At 34.3% G+C, this 16,039-nt stretch overlaps 1 protein-coding gene and 1 pseudogene across 5 annotated transcripts in view; both read right to left on the bottom strand.

The window, feature by feature from the left end:
• Ash1l (ASH1 like histone lysine methyltransferase) overlaps positions 1-16,039 on the bottom strand; it is a 173,359-nt gene that overhangs the window by 92,329 nt on the left and 64,991 nt on the right. For 4 of the 5 annotated variants that reach the window (XM_015502764.2, XM_048814726.1, XM_048814727.1 and 1 more), the window contains exon 4: positions 8,579-8,680. The exons of the other annotated variant lie outside the window; for it this stretch is intronic. In XM_015502764.2, coding sequence (XP_015358250.1) covers positions 8,579-8,680 — 102 coding nt within the window. The remainder of the gene's footprint in view (positions 1-8,578; positions 8,681-16,039) is intronic. 5 annotated transcript variants of the gene reach the window in all.
• LOC107156569 lies at positions 760-4,371 on the bottom strand (annotated as a pseudogene).

Raw genomic sequence — 16,039 nt, 5'->3', positions numbered from 1 at the left:
TATAGTATTACACAAATTATAAGTAGATCAACAATTATATTACCAACACAAACTTATGAACATTTAAACTCAGCAACTTTAATCCATGAATCAGCTTTCAAAAAAAGTATATATGTCACCTTACAAAATATTTAGTAAGTCAAACCCAGATAAATCAATAGATTAAGTTACAAGAGAACTACTTTATAAGAAAAGTTGGTGACCAAAATACTAGATTAAGATATTGTATAAAGCCAGGAGCAATTGGGCACACCTGTAATCCCAGAAGCTTGAGAGGCTGAGGCAGGAGGATTGTGAGTTCAAAGTCAGCCTCAGAAAAAGGCAGGTGCTAAGCAATTCAGTTGAGACCCTGTCTCTAAATAAAATACAAACTAGGGCTGGGGATGTGGCTCCGTGGTTGTGTGCCCTGAAGTTCAAACCCTAGTTCCATCCCCCCAAAATTGTATAAAAATTTTAGCAATTGGACTTAAGAACCAGAAAGTGTATACATACTTGAAATTTAAAAAAAAAAAGACCCCCAAGTCCTGCTTCACAATCACTATTTTACTCCAAAAGAATGAAGTGGGTTGAGCGGATACAATAATTTTTTTCTGCTAATGTAGACCATTGTTTCTAAGTTCTAAAGAAACAACATGGAGACTCACATAAGAGTTTTAAAATAACATTTTGCCACTCAAAATAAAATATGAGGGGCTGGGGCTCAGCGGTAGAGTGCGTGCCTAGCATGTGCAGGGCCCTGGGTTTGACCCTCAGCACCACATTAAAAATAAATAAATAAATAAAGGTATTGTGTCTGACTACAACTAAAAAATAAATATTAAAAAAAATAATAAAATAAAACATGATCTCCATCAACTTAAAAAGAAACTCTATCCAAATACTGACCAGATAAAGAAATCACACTACCATCATATTACTTAAGTGCAGAGTACAAGTATCCCCTATGAGGAAAAGATATTGGGGGTATGGTCCCAGCTCTCCCTTAGGTTGCGATGGCTTCCCTGGGATTGTGTCTCCTCATTCAGAACTGAGGAGGGTGGGCTAGATGGCTTTTTTAAATATTTATTTTTTAGCTGTAGTTGAACACAATACCTTTATTTCACTTATTTATTTTTATGTGGTGCTGAGGATCAAACCCAGGGTCTCACACATGCGAGGCGAGCACTCTACCACTGAGCCACACAAGCCTAGCCCAGCTAGATGGCTTGTAAGAGAACTTCCATCTAAAAGGATCTAGACTTGAGATCCCATATCTGAGCAGTCTTGGGGTGGGGGGGTAGGTAAAAAAAATAGGTAGAGGAAATATTCCTTATTTTTTGATACTATCACTTGGAACTATTCTGCACTATTGTTCAAGGAAATCTTTAACCAGTCCTGTTGAAGGATACACAAATAAGGCATCTGACAATTATATTTTGGTGAAAATATCAAAAAGGGGCCATGTCAAGTTTGGGTAGAAATATAATGCATTGCTATGTTACTATCAGTAGTCAGGACTTCTCTGAATTTTGGGAACCAACAATCTGGTTGGGGAAATGCAGATAAAGATGCATATCAAAGTCATTTGATAGAAATCTAGCAATTATCACATCACAGCTATTACCACATTTCCTGAACTGCTCCCAAGAAGGCAACATTAATGAAACTGGTACTAACAGAAAGGATGAAAGGAAGTCAAGTGAAGGGTAGGAGTTTTTCCTTTACAGAACAATAATCAGAAGAGAACAATTGCTTCTCATTTTTCTGTCTTATCACTTCTGAAATTTAACATACAGGCTTCATTTTCAAAATGCATCACTTTATTTTCCCCACAAGATGGCCACACCTTATAAACCTTAAGCATGTGCCAGTCACATGATTCCTTCAGTAAGTACCAAGGCTTCCACAAGCTTTTCTGGAGTTTACAGCCAGATGAGTCCTCACATTTCAAATATTAATGGTTTCTCCACAGCCTCGTTCCTTTGATGTTTGGGTTATTTAAGGCAAACTTACTGGATAATTTGTCTTCAACATAGTCCATTTCTGTTCCTAAAAGTATCAACTGTGCTTTCTTTTTGAAGAACACAGATTCCATTTTAAACAACTTCCTCAGAATCTCCTTTTGGTATGAAAGGTCAAAACATTACAGCCCCTGGTTTTAACACTGACTTTCACATGTATGTGTTCAGGCTTATCTTTAAGAAGCTGTTTTAACTCGTTTATTGCTGAAGGTGTCGGTGAATGCAGCTCAGGTGGGTTGCAGCTTTCTCTTGCTCAAAGCATGGACAGTGGCCTGAACTAATTGAGGCTGACAAATTCACCAATCTACCACTATAGTCGTGGGCTCGAGCATGACCACCTCAGCTTCTCTCCAAAATACCTAATGCGTTGACCCCCACTGTGTGTGTTTTAAATATATATATATATTGTAGTTGTAAACGATACAATGCCTTTATTTTGCTTATGTATCTTTATATAATGTTGAGGATCGAACAGAGGGCCTCAAATGTGTTAGGCAAGCACTCTACAATTGAGCTACAACCCCAACCCTCTCCATTGTGTTTTGACTTATAAAATTTTATTTTTTTAAGTACTGGGGATTAACCCAAGGGACACTTTACCCCAGATCTTTATGGGTTTTTTTTTAATTTTTATAAAATATTTATTTATTTTTTAGTTGCAGGTGGACACAATGCCTTTATTTATTTATTTTTATGTGTTGCTGAGGATCGAAACCAGGGCCTCTCACACGCTAAGTGAGCGTTCTACCACTGAACCACAACCCCAGCCCCCCATTTTTTTTATTTTGTAATTTTTATTTTGAGGCTATCCTTGAGCTTGTGATATTCCTGCTTCTGCCTTCTGAGTTGCTGGGATTACAAATGTGCACCACTGTGCCTGGTTTGGCTTATAAAATTTTCTGACAATAAATGTATCTGCTGTAAGCTGTTGTTATACTCCTCTGTATGTCAGGTGTTTCTTCATTTTTCTTCGCCTGGAAATTTTAAGATTTTCTCTTTACATCTAGTTTCCAGAAGCTTGATAATGATGTCCCAGTGCATGTACACACTGTGGGTATGTGTTTATCCTGCAATGGGACTGCAAAGCTTCATGGATCTAAAGATTATTGCTTTTATTAATTATGGAAATGTATTGAACACTATTTCTTCAAATGTTTTCCATTCTCTTCATTCTTTTTGGAGATTTATTCTAATCCTCATTAATTTGCATGATAAACAAAAGTAGCCTTAAATTATAGATGAGAAAACTGTGGTCTGAATAGTTTATACAATTTGCACAATGATACATATTATTACTAAAGGTAAATCAGTCACATCCAACTTCAAAAGTGCATAGTTTTCTTGCCATGTCATAATATTTTCTCTTCTTTCCCCACTTAGAATACTTTTAGCCACAGCAAATGCATAATGTCTTTAAAGTCTCAATCCCAAGTTTATGGAAGCCTTTTATGATTAACCTTAATATGGGTCCCTGAATATAGCAGTTGCTCAGTATTATAATTACAAAAGAACTACTTCTCATCAGTATAACAATATTTGCAAATCAACTAAGGAAAGATGAAATGATTCTATAAAACACTACTTCACAACTTTGTTTTTCAGGAAGGGTTAAGTTACTGTGAATTCTGTCCTAACTAAAATCTTCAGGGTTATATCAAATATCTGAGGAAAAAAGAAAATAAACAGAATTACCTTAAAAGTTGCAAATATAAGGCGGGGGAGGATTTTCACAGAAGTAAACACTGGCAAAGAGCACTCAAAAATATTCACCTTCCTATTAAGTCTTAAAGACCTAATATGATATTTAACACACTCTAGGAAGACTTAGATCTTTTTCACCAGTTTACTTTTGCTACACTACACTCCTGGCTTGCATAATAATGACAGTGACTACAGCTGTTAATTGAGTCATATACTCTATTAGTATATGATCCCTTTGGATTTATTTCAAAACGGAAAAATTACTTCAAAGATCCGGCAAGTGATGTCTTATAAAAAATGTATACTACTTTTTATTTACACATTGCTTATATACTTTACTTCACAGATGATAGAGCTATTTTATTCCACTACTATACCTAGAATAGAACATGGTTCTGGTTATTTGCCTTTAAATTGCAAAATAAAGACTGTTGTTTCCTTTGTTGATGAACATGTGAGAATATTAGGTCAAAGATTAAGAACATAAAGCAACCTAAGACAAAATCTAATTTAATACGTTTTGGGGGGTGTCTCACAGAGAATACAAATTTGTTGGACAGAGCATTAATACAACCTTATAGTCAGGAAATCTTTTACCTGCTCTTTTCAATGCCAAAACCAAAACAATGCACTGTGGGTGTTTATCCTGCATGGGAATGAAAAGCTTCATGGATGTAGAGGTTTTCTTCCCTTTATTCTCTTCTGTGATAGGTTTATTTCTATTTGCTTTCACATGGGTAAGTGTCAGTTTTCAGCAATTCCAGTTGTATGCATGAAAATCTGATGTGGTCTTCTATCCTGCTGGAGTCCTAGGCTTTGTCCTTCATCTACTAGCACCTGGATATGTTACAACTAATAGACTCTCAACCACCAGGGATCAAGCAAGCAGATGCTGGACAGCTCTAGTGCTTATTTATGAATCAAACTTATTAAAAAATCTCTGGTTTCCTATTATTTCAAGGTTTGGTAATGTTCCAAGAATGTTGCCATATTTTATCTAGTAGTTTTAGGTTTAAGGTAATAACAAATTTGTTAGCTCTGTACATCTAATCCATCACAAGAGTAATAAATAACTCTAATCTGTAGTAATGCCACCAAAATTCTTTTGCAGTGCTGGGGATGAAACCCAGAACTTCACACATGTTAGGTTACCATTTGACTACTGAGCTACATCCCCATCTGGCCACAAGAATTTTAACAGTTCTAAATTACCCTTTCAAGCTCACAAACTGTTCTAATTGCATACCCCTAGACTATGGTTCTTACTCTCCCAATCATTCATCATTTTGTTTAAATCTTTCACTTCTTTGTGATACTGATGTTAACTACTTTTTTCTACTCTTTACCTTATCCTTTTTTAGGCATCTACAACAGTCACATTCACTAACATTTATTCTTCCTCTTTTCTTCCCTTCCAAATGCTAATGTTTCTTAGGTCTATGTCCCATTCATCTCTTCATGTTATAATTTCTTCCTGGGCAATCCCACTCATTGCCAAATTCAAGTTTACACATGTATTGATAGGTCTGTATTTCTACAGAGAGGCCACTGAAAATATAAACCACTACTTCCAGCTGTCTGTTAAACATCTCTATCTCAACAGCCTGAAAACAATTTAAATTAAATATATTCATATATTTCTGTTACACTCCATTTTCCACACTACAAAGTAAAATTTTTCTAAAACACATATATGTGTATTCATAAATATTTGCTGCCCTACCTTAGAAGAATTACACTTCTCAGTCCACACTGGTATAAAACTGAACTTGCTTTGACATTGAAATGTGAGAAATAATGCATATCAGTTCTAGGAAGAACTTGTGCTTTACTATGACCCTTTCCTCTCTCTCACAAGATAAGCAACAATTGTGAGACGCTGTTTTGTGAGCTTAGGTACTAGAGAAGATAACATGCAGGAGACTTCAATAATCTTTTTTGGGGAACAGATATTTGATGGTCACATAACGTGAAAAAAAAGTTATTGTTATTTTAAGCCCTAGGACTGGGAGATATTTTTTTAGAATTGTGAATCTTTGTTGATTCTGCCTAATATGCCAAAAACTTATCCTCCTTATTCAAAATCATTCCATAATTCCTAATTGCATCCACAATAAGTTTCAGCTCCTATGAATGAAAAGCAAACTGCATGTGATAAAGTCCATTATTACTTTTACGCCTCACTTTCAACCACTACCATCATAACTACTCCTTGGACACAGTCATGCCCAATAATATGTTCTTCCCCTATTCTATTTCATGATTTTGTGCCTTTCTGAGGATGTACTAATGTTACTTTGTTAAACACATTTGTAAACTTTATATTGTCCCACTTATTTATACTTAAATTTAATATACAACAGTGTATGTACTACTTTTTCAGGGGAAACAACATTAGTCATCGGAAGGGATCAGTGTGTCATCGCATCTTTTAAATTTTTTTCTCTGTAGTTGTAGATGGACAGCATACCTTTACTTTTATTTGTTTATTTTCATATAGTGCTGAGGATCAAACCCAGGACTTCACACGTGCTAGGCAAGTGCTCTGTCACTGAGCCCAGTTCCAGCCCCATGTCACCACATTTTGTATACTGCTCTGTGAAAAGAATTTAACATACTGTTTATTGATGAATATGCCTGAATTCTTGATAGTAGTAACTTTATCTTATTGATGTTTGAATCCTAATGTACATTACCAACAATAACCCTTAAAACACATTTGATTTAATGGTCTCATGGTAAGAGAAACTTTATGGATTCAGATATTCTCTTTTCTGTTTACTAAATTAAGCCGAGAAACTTTACCCTAGTCGAGATAGACCACATAAAAATTAGTCATTCCTTGTTAAAGAGTTTGAAAATCTAATGTAATATAAAAACAAAACAGGATAAGAAACACAATGTTTAAAATAAACTATTGCTGATGTTTAAATTCCACTGTATAGCTGGGCAAAGTAGAGCATCCTTGTAATCCCAAGAATCTGGGTGACTGAGAAAGGAGGATTGCAAGATCAAGGCCTTACTGAGTATCAGATGAGTGAAACCCTTAAACATGGCTGTATAACCAATGTGATCCTGCCATCTGTACACATGGGAAAAATAAGAATTCATACCCCATTTGAATCAAATGTATGATATATGATATGTCAAGATCATTGTAACGTTTTGAGCAATCAATTAAAAAAAAACAAAACAAAAAGGGCTGGGCTAACTCAGATGTACTGTTGAATCTCAAGTATTAGAAAAGAAAGAAAAAACCCAAACAAAATATAAGATTTCATTGTACCTTTGGCACAGTACCTCTAATAAAGAGCTTCTAGAATGTTGTAGATAATCATTAAGTAAACTCAACAAATACTATGCTGATACAATTTGACAGGAAGACTTATACTGATGAAAAAACTAAATGCTATGGCTAAAAGGCATAAGAGATCTACTAACCAAAGACAGAGAGAAAAGTAAAAGATATGTCATTTCCTTGCTTAAGAACTTTCTACCTTTCACTGTGTTTAAGTTTCTTACCACTGGTCCCTAATTAGCCTTCCAGCTTTACATTGAAAAACTGTCTTTATTCTAACTATAATGGTTCTTTTATTTATTTTCTTGAACACCCTATTCGCTGTTTTATATATATTATTCTCACTGCCTGGAATGAACATGCTACTCCCAATCTCTCCTGATAATATTAATAAGTTTAAAATTATTTCTTAATCCTCAGTAAATTCAGATATATGTTTTTTAAAGAAAATTAGGGGCATATCCATAAATTTTTTTGTGTGTATATGGTAGGGATTGAACCCAGGATCTTGTACATGCTAAGCACATGGTTCCTCCACCATTAAACTACATCCCTCAGTCCTAAATCTGTGTATAAAATATAAAAATATGTTATATTGTATTAATTAGTTGGGTTTAATTTACTTACTTATTTTTGGTGCCTGGGATTGAACCTAAAGGCACTTAACCACTGAGCCAGATTCCCAGACCTTTTTATTTTGAGACAGGGTCTCAGTAAGTTGCTTAAGGCTTCACTAAGTTGCTGAGGCTGGTCTTGATCTTGCAATCCTCCTGCCTCAGCCTTCCAAGTCACTGAGATTACAGTCGTGCACTAATGCATCTGGCCCAGTTTTTTATAACTCAAAATAAACATATATTAGAAATTTAAGGAGCTGGGGATGTGGCTCAGGGATAGCGTGCTTGCCTGGTATGCGTGCGGCCCAGGTTCGATCCTCAGCACCACATACAAACAAAGATGTTGTGTCTGCCGAAAACTAAAAAATAAATATTAAAATTCTCTCTCTCTCTAAGAAAAAAATTAACTTAAAAAAAAAAAAAGAAATTTAAAAGTTGAGGATAAAAAACAAATTAACAGAGGTTCTTCTCATGCCTAATAATTATTTTGCATGTCCTCAGAGATCTGTGAATGCTCTTTGGAAGTTATTACTTTACCATAGAATTTTACATGTATATAAGAACTTATTAAATGCCTCCAATCCATACTCCCCTGTTAGGCAACATGTTCTAAATTCAATTCGGCTTTTTAAAGAGTAAGACTTATATTGTTTCAATGTACATTATTACTAATTCTCATTTTGTTTCTTTGAGTACTTGGGATTGAACCCAGGAGCATTCTACCTTTGAACTACGTCTCCAGCCCTTTTTTATTCTTATTTTTTGAGACAGAGTTTAGCTAAGTTGCTCAGGCTGGCCTCAAACTTGCAATCCTTCTGCCTCAGGCTCCGAAGTAGCTAGCATTATAAGGGTGCACCACCGTGCCTGGCCACATTAGTTTTCATAATAAAATTATATTTAAAGTCATTCACAACAGGTGAACAGGTGAGAAACCCTGAAAATCTGTTAAAATAAATAGTACTAGCCTGTGGAAGAAGTACTCTCAGATGAAGATCTTTTCCGGGTAGGGCTACAATTTGTGCTCTCTGATGGTCGCTGGGAAGGTTTATCTGAGTTTGACTGGGAACCTAGAAAGATAGGAAGAGATAGAAATCATAGGAAACTTCAGGTCTAACAATAATGTCAAATCACTCACTCTGTATTATAACTGTGTATTTCAGTTGCTGTCACTGCCATTCACTGTAATAACATGACTTGTAAGCTGGCAATAAGAGAAAAATAAACAAAGGACAAACCACACTAGATGTTGCGGCAGAATTTCACAGATTTCATAATTTCTCTGGTTACATTAGCAGAGGGAAAACTAGTTTTAGTAGAAGAATGAACAAAAAATATACTTTTTGTTTTACCATTTTGAAATACAAATCCACTCCTGGTTTCTGATTAAAATTCATAACATAACTGACAAACAAATCCAATGTAAGTATTTTATTTATTAAAATCAAGGATAGACAGTAAAGGGCTGGACCTTAAATTCACACATCCTTTCTAATTCTCAGAAAAATTATTTACACTCTATGTACTTCTTCTATAGAAAATTTTGAAAGAACTGGAAATTAATTCATCCATGGAGTAGAATAATCTCCTTTAAAGTTTTATAGTGAAGGAATCTTGGTTTGTACATTAAAGCCATGAAAACAAATTTAATTTCCATTCAAATAGTCTCATAATTTTAGGAAAACTCCAAATCGATGTAGCATAATTTAACATATCTCTTTCTGAAAAGTATATTATTGTTCAGGAAAGTTTATTTTCCTGAGTAAAAGTTGGTTCTGATAGCAGTTTGCTTGTTATCTAAAAAGCCGGCTGTTGAAAAAACACAATGAATGTCCATTTCATGTTTGTTTAAAAAAAAAAAACAAAAAAACCAAAAACCTCTAGGAGTGCTCTGAAATGTTCGTTTTTACCTTGAAAACAAATTACAAATAAAAAGCTGAAGCATATCATTGGATCACAAAAGATAAAGGAAATCAAATACTTGAAGATGAGATTTTTAAGATCTGCCTCTAAGAGTTACATCTTTAATGAAGAAGTGACTAAATCACTGAAGGACAATGCAGGGAAAGAAGAAATGAATGGAGCTAAGTTTCAAATATTTTCCTTTCTTTAAGAGGAATAGTAGACCACCAAGCTTTGTTTTAATTAAGTAGTTTTGTAAATCACATCACTGTAAATACTCTTTCAGCAGGCTACTGGCAGCATTACTCAGGTGAGATATAAGACTTGCCATTGAAGAGTAAAAAGTTAGATTTTTAGGGAAACTAATGTGATAGTACAACCGACTTCTAAAACACAGTGATGAATGATGTAAGATCTATTCAAGAAGCAAGATTGTTTATTGTTGAATTTTTAAAACAGATAAAAGGGATTTTAAAAACTAACAGTGTTAATAATCCCCCTGGAGTATGATTCAGATAGGATAAGATTTCCACTAAAGAGTTAAATGTCATTAAAAAAAGAAAAACCAAAAGAGCTAAGTATCATAATAAAACATCTAAGAAGTAAAAGCCCAGAAAACAATGAAGACTTTAAAGTAGTAATACTGAAAACTTCATATATGGGACAGATATATATTCCCTACCCAGACACAGTCAAGACAGAAGACAATAGTGGCCAAGAAGCTTGAGACATCATTGAACTCTATTAGAATTCCTGATAAATGGCCAAACAATCATAGATTAAGTGCCAGGGGAAAAAAGGGGGTCAGAGAGCACTTTTTATAAAGTCTTCGCTAAAGTTATGAACTACCATATATTGAGTATATTTTACATGCTCAGTACTGATAGAAATAAGCCCTCAAGGAGCTTGCTTAGGGTTGTGCACGTCATCATGTATTTCAGGTGGCAACTGTGCCATCCATTCTTGAGCTCTGTCTTCAGTTGCTAGGCTATTTGGTAACTTTTCCCAAATTTCTTGGTCATCTTCAAGAAAGTCTTCATGAAGGCTTCAACTATACCTTTGATCATCAGGATATCCTGAGAATCACCCTGCCTGGCCTCACCCACCTCAGGGTAAAAGAGGGTACAGGCACTTTCTTCAAAGCTCCTTCTTTGGTGGCATCTGGAGCTGCAGAGGAGGCAGTGGGAGGTGGAATGGGGGTCAGATCCCCGGAGATCGTTATTGGCAGCATTGTACAGCAATTCCTGAGAAATTGAAACAATTGAGAAAGAGATGGCTTAGCTCACTTAGCTTTTGAGCCATTTTTCATTTCCTGAAAGTAATGGAGGCCAGCAGCCTATTCTTAGGATTTAATAAGAGACTGGAATAAAATTTCATTCAGGAAGGTTTTAATTTTAAAAGTCTGTTTGAATTCCCTGTTCATATAGAGCAGAGTTCCTCATGAAATTATTCCATATTTAAAGAGAATAAAGTTGTATTCCTGAGATAGACATCTCTAGGCTTGATAATCATCAGCTCTAGAATCTTATTTCATTCAATAACAGTGTTATAGGAACAGTAAGAAGATGAGAACACCTGAAAAAAACATTACACAATGATGTAAAGCAAGTGAGTTTAAGATTGAAAAATGATGCTGTAACTTATGTGCAAGAAGCAACAACCTGTTAAAGATGTACAAAAGTGTGTTAAAATTAGGCTAACAGCAGAAATCATATGAAATCTGCAAAAACTATCTCCAATACTGCCAGAAACATACTCTTACGTAAGTCCCATTATGCAGTACAGTGGTTAAGGAAGAACAAGATACTGTCCAGAGAGAACTAGTGAATCTATTTCAACAGAGACCAATATACCTGTTTTCAAAACTGGAACAGTGGAATGCAGAATTGATGTGGAATGGTGTTAAGTATATGGACTATGGAGAAGGGCATCGTGGGGTTGATTCCTAGATCAGCAATAAATTAAATTACAGGAGCGAGGCAAGTAAATGTGCCCAAATTTTGGTTTAATAAAGCACTCTAAATCACATGATTGTTGTGAGACCTGAAATGAGATAATGTAATACAAAATCACTTTACAATATTCAAAGGATTTTACAATTTTTAGTGACTGTTACATATAAATTGGCTCCCTATGTTTATCTATATATTTATCTATTTGCTTTTGCTGCTAGGGATTGAACTACGCATGCTAAGAACTTATTCCACCATGCAGCTACACACTAGCCGTAACATGGAATTTTTACGGTTTAAATATTTATTTATGTCACTGACAGAATAACATTAAATAGTAAAGTAAAAATTTTAAAAGTACAGACATTTAAGCTAAATTATGGAGCTAGAAATAATCTATTATTTATTTATCTTAAATGTAAAGCAAATCTAATCAAGAAATACTCTTAAAATAGCTACCTTTGGGGCTTGAGGTACTTGCAGAATTTAAAAAAAAAAAGCTTCTCTGAAGTGAATCTTCTAATTCACCAATCCTTCACCATAGTTTATGTAGAGTTGGGATTATGTTCTGGATTATGGCAATAAAACCATGTGCTCAAGGGATGAATATGAACCAGAAATGGTCTTTCTGTTCAGTTCTTTACTAGGACAAAATAGTTTTCTGTTTCCCTTATACAGTTCTTTGGTTCTTCTAATTCATAGGTGACTTAGGAAATTTACTGTTTTTCTTGGTATATTTATCATATAAAGAATGTTTGTTCATGTCTCTAACAGTGGTCATTTTATATCTGCTTGGAAGAATGTGTAAAAACGCTTTACTCCTCAATGTACAAGAGGCATGTGTGTACTGAAGTTCAAGAAAATTTCATACTTTTTCAAACTACACAAAAAACACAAAAAAATTTTGACATTAGAGAGTTCCCATCATTTTTCATTTCAATTTATTGTTAAGAATACATAAGTATTTCACAAGCAAACAGGGAATATAAGTGATAATTTCACAATTTACAAAATTTGGGGGATTAAAAAAAAACAACTGGGTGTATCATTACTCAGATCAAAGTTTCAGAAATATGTTTAAAAATTCTATACACATAAGTGAAGGAAGTAGAAATTACAGATAAATCACAAAAAAGGCCTATCTAAGTAAAATTGGCAGTATATATTGGTCACCAATATATTCTTTATTGGAAATAAAGCCCTTCATGTAAACCAGAAAGCAGGCTACTACTAAAAAGGGAAAATAAAAGAGAATCATAAATTGAGATAATAGACATAGGATATAAAGAATTTAAAATGAACTTGGAACTTGGACATGAGAAAGAGCCTTGAAACTAGTTATGACAGAGTCTGGATTTTATTTGGCTATTATTTGATGAACGTTAAAGATGAAGACAGGTTTTGAGAAATCACCTGTGTCAATTTAGATGAGAAAAGACTACTTTTCTAGCAAAAACAATAAGATGAAATTATGGATAAGAATGTTGGAAAGGTAAAAAAGGAAAAAAGAACACAAATGATTTAAGGATAAGATTCCGGAAATTCTACATTCTACACAAAAATGAGCAGATGTCAAGAAGCTACTTTGAAGTCAATTTGTTTCAAGAGATTTTAATGAATTCTACATAGGAAGAAGTGAAATAAACCTGAGATAAAAGATGCCTGGGTGTGAGGAAAATTCAAATAGGCAAAGATACCAGAATAACTAGAGGCAATTCCACTGTTGTGTCCATGTGAAGAAGGATAGAGACATCACAAAGAAAACATGACAATAAAAATTCAACCCATTTCATTGAAGCCAGAGCATCCTAGGCTAAAAAATGAGGAATTTCCTTAATGCCAAAATATAAATTAGTTAAGAAAACACAGTGTATGAAATTAATAGTTTGGTTTAATAGAACATATATTTCTTTAGCCTAAATTCAATATTAAAACATATTTCTTTAGTCTAAATTCAATATTAAAACTTCTATAACTGAGTTTTAGACACCTACTGGAGTTAAACACTATATATTCCCAAATAACTAGGCAATTATTTAAATAATTAGAACGTCTGATATATACAATGCTATAAGTATCTTTGGGTAAACTACTAAAAAAAAAAAAAAAACAGGTCAAGTGTGCTAGATTTGGAATGATAAAAGTAGTAGTCAGTTCAAAGATGATATAAATTTTCATGTATTTTGAAAGTTTTAGATATTTAAACTGTTCATTTCCACCAAAATTGAAGTATGTTATAAAATTTTACTTAAAAATATTTTTTGGGAGGGGCTGGGGATATATCTCAGTTGGTAGAGTGCTTGCCTTGCATGCACAAGGCCCTGGATTCAATCCCAAGCACCACACACACAAAAAGATTTACTTTTGTTATTCATAATTCATAATTATTTGGGAAGTGTGTTAACAACTAAAACAAAACTGGTTGTCATAAAAATGGTTACACAGTAACAGAATATGAACTTAAATAGCAAACTATTTATACATTTTTTTTTTTTTAAAAGAGAGAGAGAGAGAGAAGGATAGGTATTGATAAGACTATTATAATAAACTCCTCAATTACTGTAAAGCCTTTTTTTTTTTTTTTTAAGAGAGAGTGAGAGAGATAGAGGTAGAGAGAGAGAATTTTTTTTTTTAATATTTATTTTTTAGTATTTGGCGGACAACATCTTTGTTTGTATGTGGTGCTGAGGATCGAACCCGGGCCGCACGCATGCCAGGCGAGCGCGCTACCGCTTGAGCCACATCCCCAGCCCTATTTATATTTTTGATAAAGATTTTTAGTTCCCAGATTCAAGTTGTGAATCCTTTGCTTCACAGCTCACATCACCCTGGGGAATCTTCTTGTCGAAGAGCTGAATAAATGCCGAGATAAAAGCTAGATTTACAATAAAAACAGCTGTTTCCAATTGTGGGAAATGCTTTTATAGAAAGTAATACATTTTATTTGACTTGCCAATTAAATGTACAACAAGAGAGAATGATTCAGAGCCTATGCTGACGATTTCTAAGCTAAAAAGTCTGTTTTTCTCCCTCTAATTAGACTATTTCTCATAATGCCCAAATCAGATCATTTACTGAAATGGAATCCCTCTGGAAATTCCCAGAATTGTATTAACCACCACAATCAATTTTATGCTTTTATCTCCACATGTACATGTTATTTATGTGTGTATCTTAGATACAACTCTAGAGAAATTGTCTGAAATTAGAATATTCTGACTGATGCTTATAACCCTTCAGTTAAAAAGAAAACAAGAGCTGGGTGGTGTCTTAAATCTGTAAACCCAGCTACTAGGGAGGCTGAAGCAGGAAGATCCATAGTTCAAGGCCAGCTTGAGCAATTTAACTATACCCTGTCACAAAATTTTAAAAAAGGCCAAGGCTATAGCTCAATGGGAGGGCACATAAGGGTTCAAGTCTCAGTGGCACAAAAGAAAAAAAGAACTCAGTATGCTGCTTCAACCAGTATGCTTTCACAGTGGATACACTTTCCCCCCCAAACAAAAACATATAGGCTTCATTTACTTTAGGGACATAAATAGACAATATAGAGTATATCACATAGATAATGCATACTATTTACAAAGCAGTAAATCACCAACACTAACGTCTCAGGGTCTGCATGTCTGATCACTTGTAAGCGATAAATACTAAATATAAAATATCACATGCTACTGTTTTGTCCATTTTGAAAATCAGGTTACAAGTTCTACCATGAGCTTTAAAAAAAAATGCTGAAAAACAGGAAGGAATCTCTGACATTCTGGATCAGATACTCTTTTTAACTAGAAGTATTTCATGTCTATCCAACATAGATCAATTAAAAAATAGAATCCTTTCTAAGGATTGGGTGAGATCAGAAAACTTGATATAATATAAGTATGTAATGTGAAATTATTATTTAATTTGTGAAAGGCTGATTTCAGACTGGTAGTCTTTAAAGATTAATATAGAATAAAATGTAAATTAGAAAAAGAGGCCAAACACCACATAACTTATAAAAACTCATTAATTTGTTATTCTGAATTTTTCTTTTTATTTGGTACTTGGGGTTGAACTCAGAGGCACTCGACCACTGAACCACATATTTAAAAGAAAGTCTATCGAAAGAAAAGACTAGGCCAGGCATGGTAGCACAGCTTAGTAACACTCTATCTCAAAATAAAATTTAAAAGATGGGACCAGGCACAGTGGCCTACTCCTGTAATCCCAGCAGCTTAGGAGGCTAAGACAGGAGGATCACAAGTTCAAAGCCAGCCTCAGCAAAAGCAAGGCACTAAGCAACTCAGTGAGACCCTCTCTAAATAAAATATAAAATAGGGCTCAAGATGTGGCTCAGTGTTGGACTGCCCCTGAGTTCAGTCCCCAGTATCCCCCCAAAAAGAAAAAAAACTTAACATTGTCATAATACTATTAATAAAATTATAGAATTTGTCCAAATTTCACCAATTTTCCCAATCTCCTTTTCCTGTTTTAGGATCAAATCTAGAATATCTCCCTCCATTCTCCTTTAGTCTCCCCTCTGATCTTTAAAAGTTTTTCAATCTTTCCTAGTTTTCTCAGGTCCTTGATACT

Source organism: Marmota marmota, unplaced genomic scaffold (assembly GCF_001458135.2).
Source record: "Marmota marmota marmota unplaced genomic scaffold, marMar, whole genome shotgun sequence".
NCBI lineage: Eukaryota > Metazoa > Chordata > Mammalia > Rodentia > Sciuridae > Marmota > Marmota marmota.
The sequence above is the reverse complement of the archived record's forward strand: the minus strand, read 5'-3'. Positions and strand labels throughout refer to the sequence as shown.